The sequence below is a fragment of the Trachinotus anak genome, unplaced genomic scaffold (genome assembly GCF_046630095.1).
Source record: "Trachinotus anak isolate AG129_WGS33_773 ecotype Australia unplaced genomic scaffold, CSIRO_AGI_Tana_v1 ptg000025l, whole genome shotgun sequence".
Taxonomy (NCBI): Eukaryota; Metazoa; Chordata; class Actinopteri; order Carangiformes; family Carangidae; genus Trachinotus; species Trachinotus anak.
In genome coordinates this window covers 10,680,363-10,700,707 of record NW_027273876.1, presented here as the reverse complement: position 1 = coordinate 10,700,707, position 20,345 = coordinate 10,680,363, and the positions used below count along the sequence as shown (strand labels likewise).

General features: G+C 40.5%; 2 protein-coding genes across 7 annotated transcripts in view; one reads left to right on the top strand and one right to left on the bottom strand.

Moving 5' to 3' along the window:
* Positions 1-20,345, top strand: part of rbp4 (retinol binding protein 4, plasma) — a 249,499-nt gene that overhangs the window by 130,815 nt on the left and 98,339 nt on the right. The window lies entirely within an intron of this gene.
* plce1 (phospholipase C, epsilon 1) overlaps positions 1-20,345 on the bottom strand; it is an 83,760-nt gene that overhangs the window by 26,771 nt on the left and 36,644 nt on the right. For all 5 annotated transcript variants that reach the window (XM_071461814.1, XM_071461812.1, XM_071461815.1 and 2 more), the window contains 8 exons: positions 20,079-20,254; positions 19,194-19,336; positions 6,909-7,063; positions 6,590-6,757; positions 931-1,076; positions 684-831; positions 400-510; positions 205-314 (listed from right to left, as the gene is read on the bottom strand). In XM_071461814.1, coding sequence (XP_071317915.1) covers positions 205-314; positions 400-510; positions 684-831; positions 931-1,076; positions 6,590-6,757; positions 6,909-7,063; positions 19,194-19,336; positions 20,079-20,254 — 1,157 coding nt within the window. The remainder of the gene's footprint in view (positions 1-204; positions 315-399; positions 511-683; positions 832-930; positions 1,077-6,589; positions 6,758-6,908; positions 7,064-19,193; positions 19,337-20,078; positions 20,255-20,345) is intronic.

Sequence of the window (20,345 nt, the reverse complement as noted above, 5' to 3'; positions counted from 1 at the left end):
GAGAGAGTCAGAGAAGTGTCAAGAGCAAGAATATTTGAAAATTTGAGTTCAAAGCAAAAAGGTGAGTAGAGGAAAGTGGTATAGACACTGTGGAGTGAAGCCGACAGATTATAAAGTCAAGAGCAGAAGATGAGAGAAGACCGTCATTAGACAAAAAGTAAAGACAGAGTCTTTACATGTCATTTCTACGTGGATGCAATTTACCTGATAATCTGGAGGATGTTGCTGACAGTGGCTTCTTTTTCTGGGACGTGTAAGCCATTTGAACCAGACCGCGACATGAAGTTGTGCTGGCCGCTGTAGTCAGACACAAACTAGAGAGAGGACGATTGTCTCATTCTTAATGCTTGGATCAGTTATATGTGAAGTGTGTATGCTTGTGTATGCTGTCAACTGTACCTCTATAGAGTCCTCTGTGTTGTCTGGAGGTGGTTTGAGGCTAATGATGCTTGCTGTCCCATCTAATGCGTCACTCAGCTCCTTCAGGAAAACCCCGCAGAATGGCACAACCTATGGTGCAGGGAGAGGACCGAACACATAACACATCCTGTCATGGCTTTATTTTCATATATGGTCATATATATGATATATTATAGTCATGAAACAAATGAAACTGAAGAGGAGTGACCCACATGACAAACTAGACCATTACATTCCCAAACGTCACCTGAACAGCAACCCACCTTGCATCCTGGGATGTTGAGGGCTCTGGTCACAACCTTCTTGTACTCAGAAGAAGACTCGTGCTGAGCCATGGCATCCTTCAAGCTTCTCATGGTGTCAATGTCTGACTGGTCCATAAACTGCCACATCTTCAGCACCTTGCGAGACCTGGAGGACAAAAGAAATTCTCAGTTAGTTGTATATTTGTGACCCCAGAATGATTGTGTTACAATATTTGAGAGTGTCTGTCTGTGTGTTGCTTAAAACCTGAGTCCTGCCAGGAACTCCATGACACCGTTGTAGTTTCCCATGTTCCAACAGCATTTAGCGACATGGACCAGGTAGGAGAAAACCTCTCTCTTCTCCTCCATAGACCCTGCTGTCAGGACAAGCCACGTCACCCACGAACTCACCTATTGATACAGAGTTGTACATATTACTAATATTTCCTATCGCATTCAAAACTGATGAACAAACAGCAACATCCTTGATGTTGCAGCTTTTCTGCCAGCTTTATCACCATAGACTGTATAAACAAATGGACATAGACTCCAGGTCTGAAAAGTGAAGCCAATGCGGTAGTGCCTTAAACCTGCATTCTATCTAATGACCATCAGTTGGCAACTCCACTGGTTGCAAAAAGAAGTCATATTGTATTTAAGTCTATGGGAAAATGACCCTCGTGTCGTCTCTTTCAAATTCTGGTATGGCAACCTGTGTCTAAAGTGGTAATGTATGCACAGGAGCATGCCAGCTGGCCACACACTGACACTGACCCCACACACACACACACACAGACAGACACACACACGCCACACAAAAGAAAGAATGAGATCAGATATCTATCAGCTGCACTCTGTCTCTGCTCAGACTGCCCTCAAGCACAGGCAAAAGATACAAACCAGATATTTATCAGGGTCAGCTTCCTTTCACATTCTTTGTGATGGACACACACACACACACACACACACGCACACACACCCACACACTCACACACGCACTACCGGAAAAGATCAGATTTCAGTCAGACTGCTTCTTGCTCTCTAGCATATTTGTCTCTGTGCGTTTTAGCTTTATGAATATATTCTCGCATGCCCGCACGCTTACACACACACACACACACACACACACACATACACACACGCACACACACACCCCCAATGAAACTCCCTAACCCCCTTGCAGGCGTTAAAAACATCCCCCTGGCCCAGAGATCTATTACTGGGTTATGTAAGGTTCTGTAAAGCCCACCACAGTCTGACTTCACAGGGACTAAATAAAGACACACACACACACACACACACACACACACACACACACACACACACACACACACACACACACACACAAACATGTAACAAAGTACAGATTCACAAGTAGTTTTTGTTTCCATTCTGACAAAACATCTCACCTCTGACCTCTCAGCAGATTATGACACAAGCAAGTACAGAAATCCTACACAACACACGCACCACACACAAAACCCACTGCCCATGTACAGAACAGCCCCCTTTTAACATACACTAGATACTCACATATCACCTTCAAGCACTTACATATACAATTTAACACACAGTATATACAGACATCCTAGATGTGAGCTTGTACATGGACAGAACTTACTTCATAAACATGTGATCTACAGTGTTTGATTAAAAGCCAAGTTTTATTTGTCAGACTTGAAAAAGTTGGTTGTCATCATTTCAAACTCACTCATGTTAATAATGTTATGGTTTGTTAAGACCCAATCCAATATGAGTGAAAGTATGCCAGTTTATGCATTCCTGTGTGATAGAAGCACGAGCATTTGGAGGCCTGAGGGCTGGGGGTTGCTGCGAAAACGTAATCCATCTCACACACTGAACTGTCTCCTCTAAACTGTTCTCGCTCATGTAATGTCTTTATTTGCTCAACCTGAGAAACATCAAAAGCTGAGACTTAAGTTAAAGTTGCGCCACTCATCCTCCAAATCCCGTCAGACGGATTACGCAGTTGAGGGGAACTTAAATGTTACTGAGGTTCAAAGTTTATTCCTGACCTTAAAAACTGCAGTTGAGAAAACAACCTCTCCACGAGGTCCATTTAGTAGCTGTTCTGGAGCTTTCTATCATATCACATTAGCTTCATCTGCAGATGGAGTTGGCCCGTTTGTCATCAAAGTGTAGATGTTCAAGTTTCCTTTCTGTCTGAGAACTTTAAACGTTTCAGCTACATCTCCTGATGACGATCATGTGACATGATCAAAAGCTCCACAAGAGGTACTAAATCGCAGAGCGATCAACTAACCAGGGGAAATCGGAAATCTCAATTTATTGGTTACTATTTGCACCGATCACCTGATTCAAATTTTCAAAAGCATCTAATTTAACTCGCTACAGGTTTCAGTGTTTAACCGTCCTCTACCATACAAATAACTTGATAACTGGTAACCTGCCTTTTCAATTTTAAGTAGGGACCTGTCATATATATAATAAAATACAATGGTCATTATTTCCTTCGAACATGTCCATTGAACACTTAATGCTCCAAACCCACCAGATCTGGGTGTTGCAGCCTCTCTGTTTTTACATAGACAGCTTTTTAATTGGCTGATTTTAATAAATTGCAGTCAGAAATTCTTTTCTCACTTGTCACCATTTTCATATGGATCCGATACACAATGTCAGCTACAGAAAATCCCCCCTGGAGCCAGAGAGGAAGCAGCGCCTCGCTCTCTGTTACTTCAGTTGTTCGGAAGCTTCTTCTAGAATCTACTGTATGTGGCTTTCTGACAAACAACCCCGCTGCCTTACAGTATCTTATCTGTTACTCCCCTGTTCTGTGCGTGCCAGGAGGTGCGTGCCTTGCGTGAAAATCTGCTATCAGTCACTTCTAGCATTACGACATAATGCGAAGCCATGTCCGCAGCTGGGTTGGATTACAATCGCCATCTAAACCATTCGGGCCGTCTGCAAAGTGGCTTTTTGAACCGTTGCAGATCAAGGCGTCGTACAGAGTTGGCATCGCCTCTGATATTCCAGATAGCAGAAGTGTGTACTCAGTGGTGTGCATGAGAGATAATAGACAGGATATGAAGATATACTATATATAGAGAGAGTGTGTAAGAGCAAACCAGAGATCAGAACAGACAAGGCAGTACAACAGACTAAAATTTCAAACAACTCCCTCCTTATACACACAGCACAGGTATTATCAGTTGACAAAAATTCAAGCACACACACACACACACACACACACACACACACACACACACACACACACACACACACACACACACACACAGAACCGGAGCTGGGTACAAGCTGATCCCCCTTTGATGTTTGTCTATGTGTCCATCTGCCTGTCCGTCTGTCTGTCTCCATCCGTGCGCGTGTTATTAGTTGAACTATGAGGGTCAGTTTCTCCTTGATACATGAATTACATAACCAAGGTTGACAGAGAACTATTACAAACTCAGCTCATGAGCACATACTGGTCCTGTCAAAGCTAAACACTCCAGACAGACACAAAGGGATCCAAACTGTTCACCCTTCCTTGCCGCCAAATTCTCTCTTGCCGTGCTATCGCTTTTTTAGCATAATCTTTCACTCCCATACATGGCTAGAAAATGCCGGATCAAAACCATTAGATATTTCTTTATTTAAGTTTACAACACGTTGTCAGTCAAGTGTGAGGGAAAAAAATAAAACACTAAAACTAATAAACAGTGGATCCCATCCAGGACAGAGTTATCAGTTGTTAACCAGGACAACTTCAACCAGATATTACCCACATATACCTGCATCTCTTTAAAAAAAACAAGTCCGTACAGTGTGGAAAATGTTTCCCCAAAACAAATACACTGAATCAGAAGTTCCTAGGGCCCATGGTGACGTATTATTATTGTTTTGTTCAACGGTCCAAAATTTTCAGTTTACTAACATAGAAGACTGAAAAAAAACAGAAAATATTCCCATCTGTGAAGCTGGAATGGGGAGTTAAAATTTCTAATAATTAATCAATTATCAAAACAGTTGCTGATTATTTTTTGTTGATTGATCAACTGATTCAGTAGTGCTAATAATGGTTTATTGGAGTTATAGAATAAAAGCATGTGACAAGTGCCTGGTGAAAAAGACTTGTAAATACAATTTAAAAAATTGGAAGATCCTCTAACAGATTTCTAATGTAAATATTTTACATATCACTGTCCACCAAAGTTGTAGGAAAACTGATCCAAAGCCTAGCGTACAGTCAGCTAAGACAAGACAGGATACTCCTACGTGCTATCTTGTCTCCGTCACCATCAGTGTCTTCACACCGAGAATCACTGTTGTCATTTGACTGTTGTTCCATTGTGCCCATATATGGCTACGATGCACATTTGGGAAACTATTTTTCATGTGCCTCTCTTCTCACTGACTTAAATGAAAACCAGCTGATGTGAAAGGCATGCAACTTAAAGATGACATCATCATTCCCGATCAGTCTCTCTCTGCCTCACTTTCTCTTTCTCACCAGCGCAGTGTTATGCTTGTTTATTCTCAAAGTCACTCAACATAAAGACACGAGACCCGGGAGAGCAACTTCAGCCAACTTACACCGCGCAGTGTGCGCTTCAGTCATGAGCTGATAAGATGGTATGCCTCGCGCAGCAAACACAGCAGCATAAAGGAAAACACAATTACTGTTCTGCTATGCTTTTCAACCTTTCACATGTCAGAGTGCAGTGCAGGCATTTTCACTGTCTCTGATGATGTCATTAAGGGCAAGCTACAGAGTTATCTAAACAGGAGGAACATAGTTTTTTTTCCATCAATATTTTTCCAATAGTTGAGAGCTTTCAATATGAGTAACTCTACATCTGTATAAGGCTGTGTGTAAAAAATCAGAGCATTCACAAGTCACACCGTCAAACTATCCCACATTCTTTGCTGAATGGTATCACAGATTCTCAAGTGATCTCATCCAGACTTCGGTCGTGTAGTAAAAACCGAGCTTGTGAGATTTACTGTCGGCTGACTGGGAAAGGTTCCTGAGATGACTCTGTGCAGGATTTAAAGCCAAAAGTGGCCTACTGGCTTCAAAAGGTCACACCTAAAAAAGTGTAAAATGTGGATGTTACAGTGGAAGTAGAGCTGAGACAATTAATCGATTAGTTGATTGGCAGAAACGAAGTAATTTGTCTCGCAAAAATGCCCTAAATTCCCAGGTTCCAGCTGAATTCACGGCTCTTTTTTTTTGTCTTTTGTGACATTAAATTGAATCTTTTTCAGTTTGGACTGAACAAGTAATTTAAAGACAAGACATCTTGGGCTTTTGGAAACTGTGATGGGCCTTTTTTCATCTTTATCTGACATTGTAGAGACTAAATAATTAATCAGTTCATCAAGGAAACAATCTCAGAATGAATTGATAACAAAAAAATAACACTACCAATTGACATTGGGACTTTTTGCCTTAGTTTTTGTGTGCAGGCAAAATAAATGTGATAATGCCACACACACACACACACACACACACACACACACACACACACACACACACACACACACACACACGCACACACACACGCACACACACACGCACACACACACGCACACACACACGCACACACATACTTGTACTTTCATCTTTGTGAGGACACTCATTGACATAATGCATTCCCTAGCCCCTTACCCTAACCTTAACCATCACAACTGAGTGCCTAACCCTAACCCTGAACCTAACCTTAACTTAAACCTAATTCTAACCATAACTCTAAAACCAAGTCTTAACCCTCAAAATGTGATTTTAAGGTGTCTCAAAAAGTGAGGACCAGCCAAAATGTCCTCACTTTCCCAAAATGTCCTTACTCTGTTAGTAAAATACATTTTTTACTATGTAGCAAGTACAAGTATACACACACACACACACACACACACATTTATATTGGCAAATTCCTCACCTCATTGAACCGTGTCACCAGGTCCTCCACAGCGTTACTTCGCTGAGCACTCTGGGTAGGCATGGTGGGCGCAGACAGTGAGGCCTTGAGGTTTGGGTGGTGTTTAGTTTGGCACTCTGGACTGCCCAGGTCTCGAGTGAGGAAACAGAGGTAGTCCAAGGGAAAGACCTGCAGTAAGACACACAGCGGTATTTCTTAAGACTTAAGATGTCAATTCAGAATTATTATCTTGTCGTTTCCTGTCCAACAACAACCACACAGAACGTGTTTTTTTCAATTGTTTGATCCCCAGCATGTATTGAATGAATTTTCCTCCTACCCGTTGGTAGAGCTGCTGCTCTTGCTCGGTGAGGATACAGGCAATCTCCTCAGGGAACTGCACCAAGTGTCGCAGCTCTGCCAGCTCCTTACTGATCCCACTGACACTGGGAGGAAGAGAGCTGCTGCTGGTCATACTGTTGGCCAGCTGACGTTCTGGATGGAAGAGTAAAGGAAGTAGAAGAGACAAGAAGAGAGATTGTGAATTTTTCATGACTTTTTCACATTTAATATCACCATCTAGCAATTTTGTGAAGAGTGAGAGGAATACAGGTACATGAAACAGGGAAAAATGAGGTGAAATTTTAGCAAGTGCAAGAAGAAAGCAGAGACTGTTGCTCCTCATACCAGTAAGAAAAGAGGAGAGAGCAGGAATGAGAAAGAGGAGAGATTAAGAATAAGACATTATCTACTCTGATGTTTCCCTTTCACCATGAAAGCTTTAAGCCTCAATGAAATGTGGATCACTTTTTCAGGATTAAACTGAATGTCACAAGTCTTCTTGATCCACCAATCCCTGCATACCATACTCTCTCTATCCCTCGGCCAGCCAAAGGAAGCCTGCACACTTCACCCTCTGGAAGTAAACAGCATTGATCACCTGCCAGTTCCTCTGTTTGGATTTCAGTCAGGTCCATTAGTCTGTCTGTTTACACACACACACACACACACAAACCTGTCCTCATCTCTGCTAACAAAGGACTAATGGACAGTTTCTACACTGGTGCTAGAGCTGCCAGGTAGACATACAGTACATTGTCGGGACCGATGCCACATAAACTAACAGCCATTTTCCAACACGGGAGCTTTGCCAGGAAACATCTGAGGGAGTCTTTGAGGAGTTTCACCTACATTCAGATGCAGTAACTTAGAGATCCTATTTTAGTCACCACCCTGCTCCTACAGCTGAGGCTGGCCGGGGGGGTGGGGGTGGGTTTGCGGTTTTGAATGCTGCTGAGTGGTGAGAACCAAACCATTACACAACCTTTATTCAGACAGAAGCTAGAAGTGTTTGTAAAATAACATGCAGGCAAGCAGATGTGCATCAAAGAGACTGCACACCAGGATTAGACAGATTCTCTTTGGTCACTGTCAACTATCATACTCACAGAAATCTCCCACGACCACCCACATGCACTATTGTGTATGAATACACATATGCAGACACACGCTTAAAGGTTGTCCTTGATAATCCTTGAGATGTGCCACAGGTAGCCATGGCAACAGCAGTGACTGCTCTGCAGGAACAACACTTGCTTATTTACACAGTTTGATTTGTGGATCCGGTCTCACAGCTTCTGTAATGAACTCTCAGTGTGTGTGTGTGTGTGTGTGTGTGTGTGTGTGTGTGTGTGTGTGTGTTGAGAGGCAGGGGAGACAGGAAGAGAAAAAGAAGAAAGAAAAGCCAGAATAAAATAAATGAACTTAGAAAACCTGAAGGACGTAGCAGGAAAAGGTTGTTCAATCAGAGAAAATACTGATGAAAAATGTTTCATAAAAGCAAGAAAAAAATACAAGATAGAGAAACAGAGATAGAAAAATGAGAGCAGTGGAGAGACAGGATGAGAGGACAGAGAAAAGACAGAGAGGAAGGAAGGGATAAGTAGAATAAGAGGAAATTTTGCAGTTTACACAGGTGTGAGCTATTGATCACAGTTAGAGAGACAGTATAATCCACTAAATTCTTTAAATGTCCTACACAGAGACAGACCTGCAGGGTGTGAATTGTGGGTCATTATACAGTGCAGACCTGGAGCATATTTTTCAGTCATGTTTGCATTAAATGAAACAGGAGAATCAAAACAATCTGACTACTGAAAAAAATGAAAATGTGTTTCAGAGACTACACATAAGACACGGCCTGTAAATAAAGTTGCATACGGAACAAATCCAAAGCACAAACACTGCACCTCGACAGACAGGCCGTGTCACACCAGCCCTATGAAAGTTGTGTAGAAGCAGCTGCAACTTGTAAAACAATCAAACAACAAAGAAAAGTGTGGCCACCTACATATCAGACCAAGCAGTTCATCTGGTTTTGTAACATTTATCATCTGTCTTGCTCCTCTTCCTTTTGCATGGCGCAGGTATGCATTAAAATATGCACTTTTCCTTGACCTCCCATAAAAAAAAACCCCAAAAAAACCCCATACTTTTACAGCAAAAAATATCTAGCTGAACCAACCCTGAATATCACTCTTAAATGATGTTAAATTAAAAGATTGTATTTAAAAAAAAAAAAAAAAAAATAGAAATAATGAAAATGAAACCTAACTTGTGAGTTGTTTTCTTATTAGACAAAATATGATTACAAATATTAAGTTTAGAAAGTTTTAAAACTATCCAGTCTCACCTCTATCAAGCATATGAGCACTATCTCCTCATCTTTAGCCTTGAACTGGTTTTACAAGCTACCCTTTTGAAGTGGAAATGGAGACACCCTCAAATTAGTCATATGAATTTCATGACCATACAGAGGCCTCAATAATTTATTTATTCATCTTTTAAACTAGGAAACCAAAGGAAGACAAAGCTTTCAGCCAAGGCAGTGACCAAAAAGGTCTTAAGAGATTCTGAGGAATTAATTAAAAAGCAAACATGCATCAGCAGAGAAAACAGAAAAGGCTCCATCCATAAAACAATGATCATCAGAGACAACATCAAGTATACACAGCGAAATGTAAATTATTTAGAAAGTGCTTTAAAGATCATTGGAAAAAAATGCATTAGAAAAAAACATTATCAGCACTTCAACAACCTTTGTCAGGGATGTGTTATACATGACATCCAACTTCTTCCTGCAGAGCTTCACACACGCTGTACAACATCAGCGATGATAACAGAAAACCCTGATAAATAAACACTGAGACTGATTAATGGATGGAATGAGATCTTGGATTCCAGTGATAGTGGTAAGTTTATCTAATATAATCAGCTGTAGACCCATGAGAAAAAGGCCCCTGGCCCTTTACAGATCATAAACACTGGCTTGAGAAACACTGATGAGCCACAATGGATGTGCAACACTCCTGCTGTGAGACTGAGAGAACATGAACCTGGACTAATTGACCACCATGTCCCTGTGATTTTTATGCATGGGTTTACTCATGTGTAATGCATGCTGCTGAATACAAATACCCTGTGGGTGTGCATGTGTGTGTGTGTGTGTGTGTGTGTGTGTGTGTGGATTTTAAATGCAGTGGTGGATGGTGTAGATTGGCTGAACATCCTTTTTAACCATATATTTCTGTTTTTAACAAATAGCGTGCCTTTAAGAGAACAAGGAAATGTGTGTGCGTGTGTATACATGCGTGTAAAAAAGCAGTATTTCATGTGTGATCTGATCTAATAGGGTTAAGGTTCAGAGGTTTGGAGTACTGCATGTTGACTGTTGTGAAAAAACATTAGACAAGTCTGCAATGTCACACTTTATGTGCAGGGGGCTTTAGAGCTTAGGCTGGACAATAACTCTTTGTGTCACCTTTGCCGAACCTCTGATTATAGTAACTTTACTTCAGCCATGACGACCACTTCATCCATCAGCACATCATCCTGCACAATTTACATATAATAGATATTTGAAGGGGTTCACTATATGACAAAACACAGCAAAATGAAAAGAGTCTTTTCCACACTGACACTGTATCTGCCTGGTTTGATTCTGAGTAAACCAATAACTGACTCACTGATCACTGCTTTTGAGAACGGTTGAGGTTTCTCAACGCTGCACCGAGGTCTGTTCTGTTTATCGAATGAATCATGGCTATTAATACCAGCTAAAGGAGAGGAACCTTGAACATAGACCCTGCTGTCTTTCTTTGCCAGCCAAGTCCACACATACGTACGCTGTTCTCATAAGCACGTTTGGAGCTGATGACAACTCCCCTGCAGGAGTATGTAGGGCACTCAAACAGGTGCAGCACAAACAGTTTAAGTCGAGGGACTGTTAATAAATGTGCTTTTTGAACCTATAAATACATCATACGTATATAATTTTATAAATCTTTTTTTTTTTTTGCTTTCTCTTGGTAGAAAAGTTGACCATGTCCACAAATGTTTATTAAACTGCCCTACACCTCAGTATTTATATCTGAATCCTGAACTACTGTAGTTTTGCATGTGAGCAAAAATGAATTGTTTAAAAAATCTTTCATCTTTTTTTAAACAATATAATAAAAAGCCAAACTGCCGCATCAGGCAGTTCCCCTTTAGAAAACAGTTAAACAACAGTTCCTCGGTATTCTTCCATGGCATAAATAGCAGAGGAACATCTGATACTGCCTAGTCCTTACTGGCACGCATACACAAGCACATAAAAGTAAATACATGAAAAAATCGTGCAAATTAGAATCAACAAGTGGTAGCAAACAAACTAACAGTAGCAAGCGTCAACACACAAGAATAAACAGTGTAAGGAATCACAGTACGTGGACGCAGCCAAGTACACAGACACACAGCAGCAGCAGAAGCAATAAACATTGATCTGTCTGACTGCTGACAACACTGAGTTATCACAGGGAGTTTTCCCTCTTGGATCTGATATGCACACTATGGCACACAGTCCCACGTGCAGACATAAATATAACATTTAGAGTCTGACCTTTCGCTGTTAGAGGGGAGGACCACGACAAAAATCAAGGTAAAGATAAATTCAGAGTGATTAAGCAAAGGCTTCCTTGTTATGAAACCAAAGATCAAATTAGCGCCTCAAATACCTCACATAATTAAATCAAGTGAAAGTGCATTTAGGGGTTTTGAGATTCTTAAAGAAGTATAGCAGTGCTTTACACTGTTCTCTTCATATGAGAGGCATCGGGTCAAACGTTGCTGTGAATCAGGCCCGTTCACTTTCTACTTGCAAACATACTTTGCAAATAAAACTTGGACCTTAAGCCAATAACATCACTGTGACTTGATACAAATCAGATGGAGCACATGGATAATTTCAGTGGGTTTTATTGTCAACTGTAAGACTCGAAACATATTCCTAGCCATGTGTGACTTTCATTCTAAGGGTCAGTTCAAAGTGAAGTTACCCAGAGACGCTGAAATTCTTCACTGTCATGCTGTCGGGTTTCAGCTATAAAGGGGGCACAGTGCACAGCACTCCATCACACACACATTTTCAAACTGCTGCATCACTGATCTCATGGTTCAATAAACATCAACTTTTTCTAATTAAATCTCAGTGTTTGCTACTGCCCCCTGCAGCTAAATATTGGTTACAGACGGTCACACTGAGTTGGTGGGTTATGTGTTTAGAATTTACGAAATCGCGCAATATGTACGCAATATATAAGGAAACAAAAAAGCAAAGGCACAAAAGAGAATGCTTATTCAAAAAAAAAAAAACCTGAGTCACAGGAAGGCTTATTGCCAGTGAGCATTACTGGCAAATAAGACCTTCCCCACAAAAAAAAAATATATATATAAATTGGAGGTAGCAGCTGCATTTATACAATGAACCCTGTATTAAACTAATGAAAAACATAGAACCTAAGAGCATAACATGGCCCATTTAAGGTACAAGTCAAACATAAAAGACAACAAGTCCTGCCAAGAGACTGACAAAGCACAAAAACTGAAACTGTGAGTCTGCATTTGGCAACAATTAGATAGTCATGTAACTCAGTCACAGGCAATATGTTCCACAGAAAAGGACTACATGGTTTTTAAAATGGTGAATAATGAAACTTAAGTAATTAAGTAAGAAACTAATTATCATCAATAGACATTCTATAATCCAAAACTTGAGCAAACATTCATACTCAAGATAAAACCAAAGCTTGTTGTGATTACATGTACAGGTCTCCTTTTTAATCTTAAGTTAAGTCCTCTTGATTTGTGATAGGCATAACAACAAAGTGCTGACCACACTAGAAAACAGACAGTAGTTCCTGTTATCATATACATAAAGACACTACATGAACACAAACACATGTGCACACACATGCAGACAGACATATTTCATATGTGTTCTCTCCAGCCACTGGAAACCAGTTTACTTTGTGAAGACATGAGCAGCCACACTGCGCTGTTCCCTCTACTCACTGATCAGCTTGAAGTCCATTCTCTGAGCGTGCTTCATGGTTGCTAGATACAGCTGGCCACTCCGCCTCCCACACTGACAGTTCAGTGCCGGGGCGACCGAGGTACACTTGTCCACATTTGAGCCGCCGGTCTCCTATCTCCTGCAGCTGCTCTTTCTCTCTCTCTCTCTCTTTCTCTCTCTCCCTCGCTCGCTCACTCACTCGCTCTGGCTGTCTGCTCTACTTCTCTCTCCCTTACTTCATTTCTAACTTGAACTCTCTCCAACTTGCACTTTGTCTTGTACTCTCTTTGGCTCACCTGGCTACTCTCCCTTCCCTGACCAGCAAGCAGTCTTTCCTTCCTCTGTCTCTTCACGACATTCACTATTCCTCTCTCTCTCTCTCTCTCTCTCTCTCTCTCTCTCTCACAGTCTCTCTCTCTCTCCCGCCCACCCTCCACTGACACCATACATAGTTCACAGCCGTGCGCTAGAGCTGGACCAGTCAGACCATCCTGCTACACAGACACACATTGCCATAACTTACACACTCATACGAACAGAGTACAAAACAAGTAATAAGGGATAATACCTCAAAACAAAAACCATTTTACACAGAATCAACCAAGGGAAACATTTAGTAAATTCTGCATTTTAGGAAAACAAAATATAATATAACAATAATAATAATTAAGTGTGATGTAATCTCCCCATAAGATATTGCTTTTTACTGAGGTGTTTCTTCTATACTGTGTGTCTAAATGTGTCTTTAAGGACTTAATTCATAGTTACTATGTATTTGCTGAAACAACTAGTCCATTAATTGATGATCCACAAGTTACTCAACCACTTTTCTAATCATTTCAGTCATTTATCAAGAAGAGAATGCCAAATGTCTGCAGATACCCACTTCTTAAATATAAGGACTTACTACCATTCTGTGCTTTCATTTCATTGTAAATTGAATGTCTTTCCCTCTTTCACTGTTAGTCAGACAAAACAAGCAGTTTGAGGACATCACTCTGGGCTCTGGGAAACTGTGATGGGCACTCCTTTCTGACAACAAATCAATTCATCTAAAAATGATCATTAGACTAAGCAGAGCAATAATGAAAACAGTTGCAGCCTTACACGGTTGAAATGTGTATTTTGGATAAAACACGTTGCCCTGTGTTTGTTACTTAATACTGCACATACAGCACAGAGCAGAAATAAAAGTATATTTTAAGATAAACATTTAAATGGGTTCAATAAAATTTTCAGCAGTGTACCATTTTGTTTTTAGGTTTTCACAAACCAAAACTCAAGCTATATAAGTAGCCTCTTACAGGGAGTGTAACACGCCCTCCTTTATTACTTAATTAATTGTTTAATTACACGATCAACTTCATTACACCAGAGCTAATGCAGAAACTCTGAGTATTTGTACAGTTTATACTGAAAGGTTCTGATAATTCAGAGAGGGAAAAAGTCACAGTCCAGTATAAGAGCGTACAGAAGAGTATTTTTAGTAATTACGGCCATGTAAACAGTGTGTGTTCTTGAAAGCCTTGTGACTTCCGTTCACCATGATTCCCCACCATATCTGCTGTCAGTGGGTTTTAAATGCTTGCAGGCAACACAATGTACAATGTCGACCGAGAGGAAGAGTGAAAGAGAAAGAAGGAGAAAGAAACACCAACTCCAAGCTGGAAGGATGGAAGCCTACTTCCTTTTCAGCAGCACAGTAAATTGTGCTGTGGAGGAAATGAGCTCAAGAAAAGCACTTAAACATTTATAGTTCACATGAATGTGGCTAAATCCCAGTGGCCTTCAGTAGGTTTTCATTGTACTCAAATGACTATGGTTTGACAGTGAAGGAGGCAAAGACAAACATTTAATGCAACAATTACACATCCATTATATGAGGAGTAACACCTGCTACAGAAACCTATATAATCTATACCACTTTATTAATATTATTACTATTGTTATGTAATACATTATGTATTTATTATTGATATTATTTTGCTTTGCTGATGTTTCTGCAGTTTAAGTTTCTGTGTCTGTTTTTTTGTCTTGCAGCATTGACCTCTTGCCTGTTTCTCAGATCAATACTGCAAACAAGAACATGGTGGATAACATGAGAAATGAATCAATGAATGACTGAATATGATGTTTTGGTTTCCTCTGGTGCTGCCATGACTATTTTCATTATCGATTAATCTGCCGATTGCTTTTTATGTTAAACGTTTGATCTGTGAAATGTTGAAAATAGAGAAAAAAATGCATCCATGAATGCACTTATAAGACTTATATGAACACACACAATGATGGATGCAAAATCATGAGCAGATGCAACTGTCCATGACTACATAAAACATACTTCAAAAGGAGCATTTTCCCACATATTGTGCTCTAGTGAAAACAGCTCCTGTCGAAGCCTCAAACATCAACGGTGTTGGAGCTGACATGGACTTCACACATTTCACAAGACAAACTCCATGAAGCAAAAACAACTGCTTTTAATTACCAGCATATTTAGCAATGATTTATGGTCTCTCTGTTTCTCACTATGTCTCCACATGTGTTACAGCAGCACACACTTACACACACACATATCACCTTGACCCTACCCTTGTCTTAACCAGTTGGCATTTTTCCAGTACCAGTATTTGCATTGATAGGTATCAGTAGTTTACTTTCACAACAAAAACCTGTCACACCGAGCCAGACATGTGCCAGCTCAACCTGTAAGATATCATTTATCAAAACGTTCCTCCTAACCTACCAAGAAAACCCAATGGTTGCTGTGTTATATAAAGACATAAGTCGTTCACATACATCAGAGGAACCAGCGAAAAGCTTTCAGGTCACCACAGTGAATGTGGAACGTGGAGAAGGCCTAGAAAAAACATTCCACCTCTCACCACTCACACTAAAACTCTAAGAATACACCGAGGCTGTCCAGGCAATTATCCTGGTAATCCTTGAAAGCATTTGGGCCAGAGCCACTGATCAGGTTTGTTAAGTTGCACTTGCAGCACCACTTAGTTTTGCTGCCATTATACTGTTTCTAAAATCAATTCTCCATTAGGCTAAGGTAGTGATAGGAATTATGTGCACGAACACTGCATTCACAAGAAAAAAGGAAAAAATTGAGTTGTTTTCTCCTCATCATTACCTCCATATCTCATAGTTGTGACTTAGTAGGTCATAATTATAGGGGGAAAAAATCATAATAAAGATGTTCAAGATCCTGACTTTGATATTCACACTTCATTAATGCAACTTTTTGATCCGCTTCATTGAAAATATGCAGCGCAAATACATCAAGAGTGAATGAATTTAAATAATTTGTACTATAAATAATATCAAGCACTTGTCAAATGTAACACCTGCCCTGAAAATGAGTGCTGGAATCAACACAGCATTTAGTGTTTAACACTCACACTGTACAAATCCATCTGAATTTTTCCCTGTGATATGCAACTGCCAGCAGGATACAAAAAAAAAAAGAGTTTTATTAGAGAATAAGGAATCTGCTATAAAGTAAGGCTGGTGCTGAGTTAGTGCAAGTTACAATTAATGCAGCTATATAATAATAGAAAATATAATAAAAGAAAATAGAGTCACAACATTTCAAAGTAATTGCACAAGAGTGTCAGTATGAATATTGGCTGGGGAAAAGAAGTTACAGCTCTGGGATTAAAGATAAAGATACAGAGAAACCCTGAATAAAGTAATAAGAGTGGGACCAAAATGTAGGTTTCACTCTTCTTTTTTTACAGCTGCATTTTCATTACAGAGGAGGATCAAGGCAAAAAAGAGGGGAGGAAACGTATAGAGAGAGAGCACAAAAGCCTCTTCTATAGAGATGACACCGAGATGACCCCCCCCTCACCAGAGGAGAAAAAAACCTTTGATTTCCAGAAGAGGTGGATCACTTCAGCAGACAGTGGCGGTGCACTACTTTTCTAAAGCTGCGTGTCTGGTGTAACAAACTCAAACCTACAGTAGCTTGTTTATGAACAATGTGTGACTGGTGTTACATTTGATGAAGGCTTACATGGCAGCTTTCAGTAAGAACTACACCAGGATTCTGTGACAGGAGTGAGGTGACAAAGGCTCTGGAAACTCAGTAATGATTGTACCAAAAATGCACAACATGTTTCTTGTCTCTATTTAAATAAAGAAACATCCTGGACTCAAGTGAAAGTTGTACACTAAATGCACATTTTCTTTGGAAGATTAAGAAGAGGTTGTTACATACAAGACTGAATAGAGGAACATAACTGCACCATCAATTTCCACATCTGAAACTGAACTCACACCTTCACTAAGCATCAGCATAATTAATTGTCTTTTATGACATCATGATTTTTACTTTAACCTCAAAAACAATGTCTTTTGAAAGCCTATGCCCGAACTCAGTTGGAGTAGTCAGTGTTTCTGACTGCAATCCTTCCTTTTAGTTTATCAAGTGAATCAAAACTTTTAAAAACGGCAAAGCTACAGTATGTGTCTCTGTTACAGGAGCAGCCTCATCCCTGGAGACAGCACGCTGCTGCGTTCTGGTGCACTAAAGGTCAAATCATTCGAATGGCACATGCCATGCCACATAGGTAAACTGCCTGTGTGTGTAAGTGTAGGAAGATAATGCTCATGTGCAAACGTTTGGTATCTGGGTAGCTTTGGTTCTAGGTTAGAGAGACAGAGAAAGTTAGACAGGGAGTCTCTCATGCTGATGCTTTATGTGTGTGTCTGCGTGTGTGTGTGTGTGTGTGTCTCTATGAAATCCTAGTCCTGCCAAGACTTGTAAGCTGCTATGTGTGCGCGTGTCTGGCTCTATTTTGTTTCCTGTAACACCCATTAGAACAGAACACAGTGTCATGTTGAAGATATGCACTGTGTATGTGTGTGTGTATGTGTGTTTTTGTGTGTGTGTGTGTGTGTGTGTGTCTAAATGGTTTTTGCCTCTGAAAACCTTTCAAATCAAAATTAAAGTTTTATTATTACTTTTACCAGATTTAATAATAAAGCAAGTCACAGAGAAACAAGTACAGAGATGAATGCTTTTGTGTGCTTGTGTGAGTTCATGTGAGCGTGTGTGTGTCTCCTTAATTTTGCCAGAGACAGCCTGTCCCCTGGCCCACTGCCAGTGGAAATTTATGTCAGGATCGGCTAACATTGAAGTCATATGTAACATCATTGTAGAGAAAGTGGACAGCCAGTTACCAGCTGAGCAACTGACCGACAACCTGGACAATGATGTCATGTGAAGAGGGAGTGAGTGAGAGAGAGAGAGAGAGAGAGAGAGAGAGCATGAGTGATAGAAAGAGGTGACATACTATATGCATGATAAGAGAGCTTGTTTATTTTTTTTTGTCCCACTAAGGAAAATAAGTTTTACAGTTGACCTTTAATGTCTTTCTCAGGGTATTACAGGGACAGAACTCGCTGCTGCCCTGTGCTATATTACGTAAAATGAAAAGCAGGCGTGTGTGTGTGTGTGCGTGTGTTTGTTTGATGTGCATATAACTTCTTTTCAGATGTTAAGAAATAATCAAGCGTGTGTGCACAAGTGTTGAGCGGATGCTGTGATGTTAGGGGGCTTTTTCTTCTTCCTTGCGCCACTTGAGCATCATGTGTGTATGTGTGTCTGAACTGAAGAGAGTGAGAGCAGAGAGGAGAGGATGGCACGAGGAGGGAGAAGGGAAGGCAGAGTTAATAATAATAATAGAGAGAAAATAAAGAGAAAAGACAAACGGAAAGGGCAAACGCTGGGATCAACAACAGACGTGCTCCTGCCGACCTAAAACCCACTGTGGATGAGGAACCATGTGGGAAAAAGGCAGAGAGGAAGAGAAAAGAGTGGAACAGTGGATCACAGGGGAATAGTGAGAACCTTTTTATCTCAGAATCAAACAGACACAGGCCCTCTGCCCAAAGTCCCTGCTTCACTGGCCAATTTAATGCTTCTCTGGTCTGATCTAGCATGTGGAACTGCTGATTTTCATTGTGTAACTGTGTTATAAACAATTGCTGGAACACAAACTTTACATGAGGGGCAATAAAGTATATTAATGTCGATGTGGTGTGTTAACAACAGAACTGTCTAAAGTTTAACTTCACTACTCTTGCTAACATTTCAAGTCCTATGACTTTGACTCTGATTTATGGTAGAACTGACCACATCAGTTTAAATCAGTGTTCATTCACAGAGGTTTTTTGTGCACTCAGACATACAAATACACAAAACCTTATTGGTACACGCACCTTTCAGCACGGCGTGGCAGTTGGGACTCTGGGGCAAAGGGAAGGGCAGGGCAGAGCGGGCACCAAGAGCGGCTGTGGCCTCTAGCAGGGCTCCGGTCAGCAGGGAACACACTGACGTCCTCTGGCCGCAAGAGCGATAAAACCTAGAAATAAATGAGGACAAGTGTAACTGAGGAAGAATATCACGACGTACTGCTAAGTATTTGCCTGCTTTTGCTTTTGTTAGCAGGCAAAAACAGCCAGTATCAAGCCGACTGCCCGTTTGTCTGGTCACTGGAAGCATTTACAACTAGCATCAAGATGTATCTATAATATACAACATCGAAGCTTTATATTGACTTTTTGGGTGTTAAAAAAGTTATAGCCAGAAGATGTCTGAGTTTGTTAGTGTTGTCAGGTGTGCATGCTCATTCTTTACCATACAGAGAGTATGTTTACTACTTGTAGGTTGCATTTGCAATAGATGACTAGTAAGTCTTAAGACACACACTCTAGTAACTGATTATATTTGTCAGTCAGAAAATTCCATTATCTATTTATTTATTATTTATGTCTATCACAGTTTCCTAGAGCCCAAGGTGATGTTTAACCAAAGCATCTGTTTCGCTCTTCACCTCCCTGTTTTATGTAACTAACACACATTACAGCCACTATTTCTTACAGTTTCATTTTTTCCACTTCTAAGTTACTATAAATCATCTAACTTCACTGAATTTTCTGAATGTTTTACTATTAATGGACAAGTTCACAGCATCTCCGGGACTTAATTCTCATGCACACGATGCACAAGGACCAAAAGGCCAAACTGCTTAAATTGGTTTAGCTTTTTTAAGATGATTGGAAAAACTATATGAGGCCAAAAAAAGAGTCATAATGGCTACAAACCTAAGTGGCTGAGACGGATCACAACACCGGGGATTAAAGATGGAGTTCTGATCAGGTCTGGCTGGGCTGGAACAACGAGATTCCCTGAGACACGCACATCCAGGGCAAGACAGCAGGAGCTTTTTGGCGGGATGGATCAGGTTGAGTTCCTCTCTGTCCTGCACACAGTTGGTAACCTGTTGAGGAAGTGATTGACAAACGTGTCTCTGTGAACTGGCAAACACCAGAGTCTGAGAAGTCATCAGAGCTGCGCTAGCAACCGTTCAA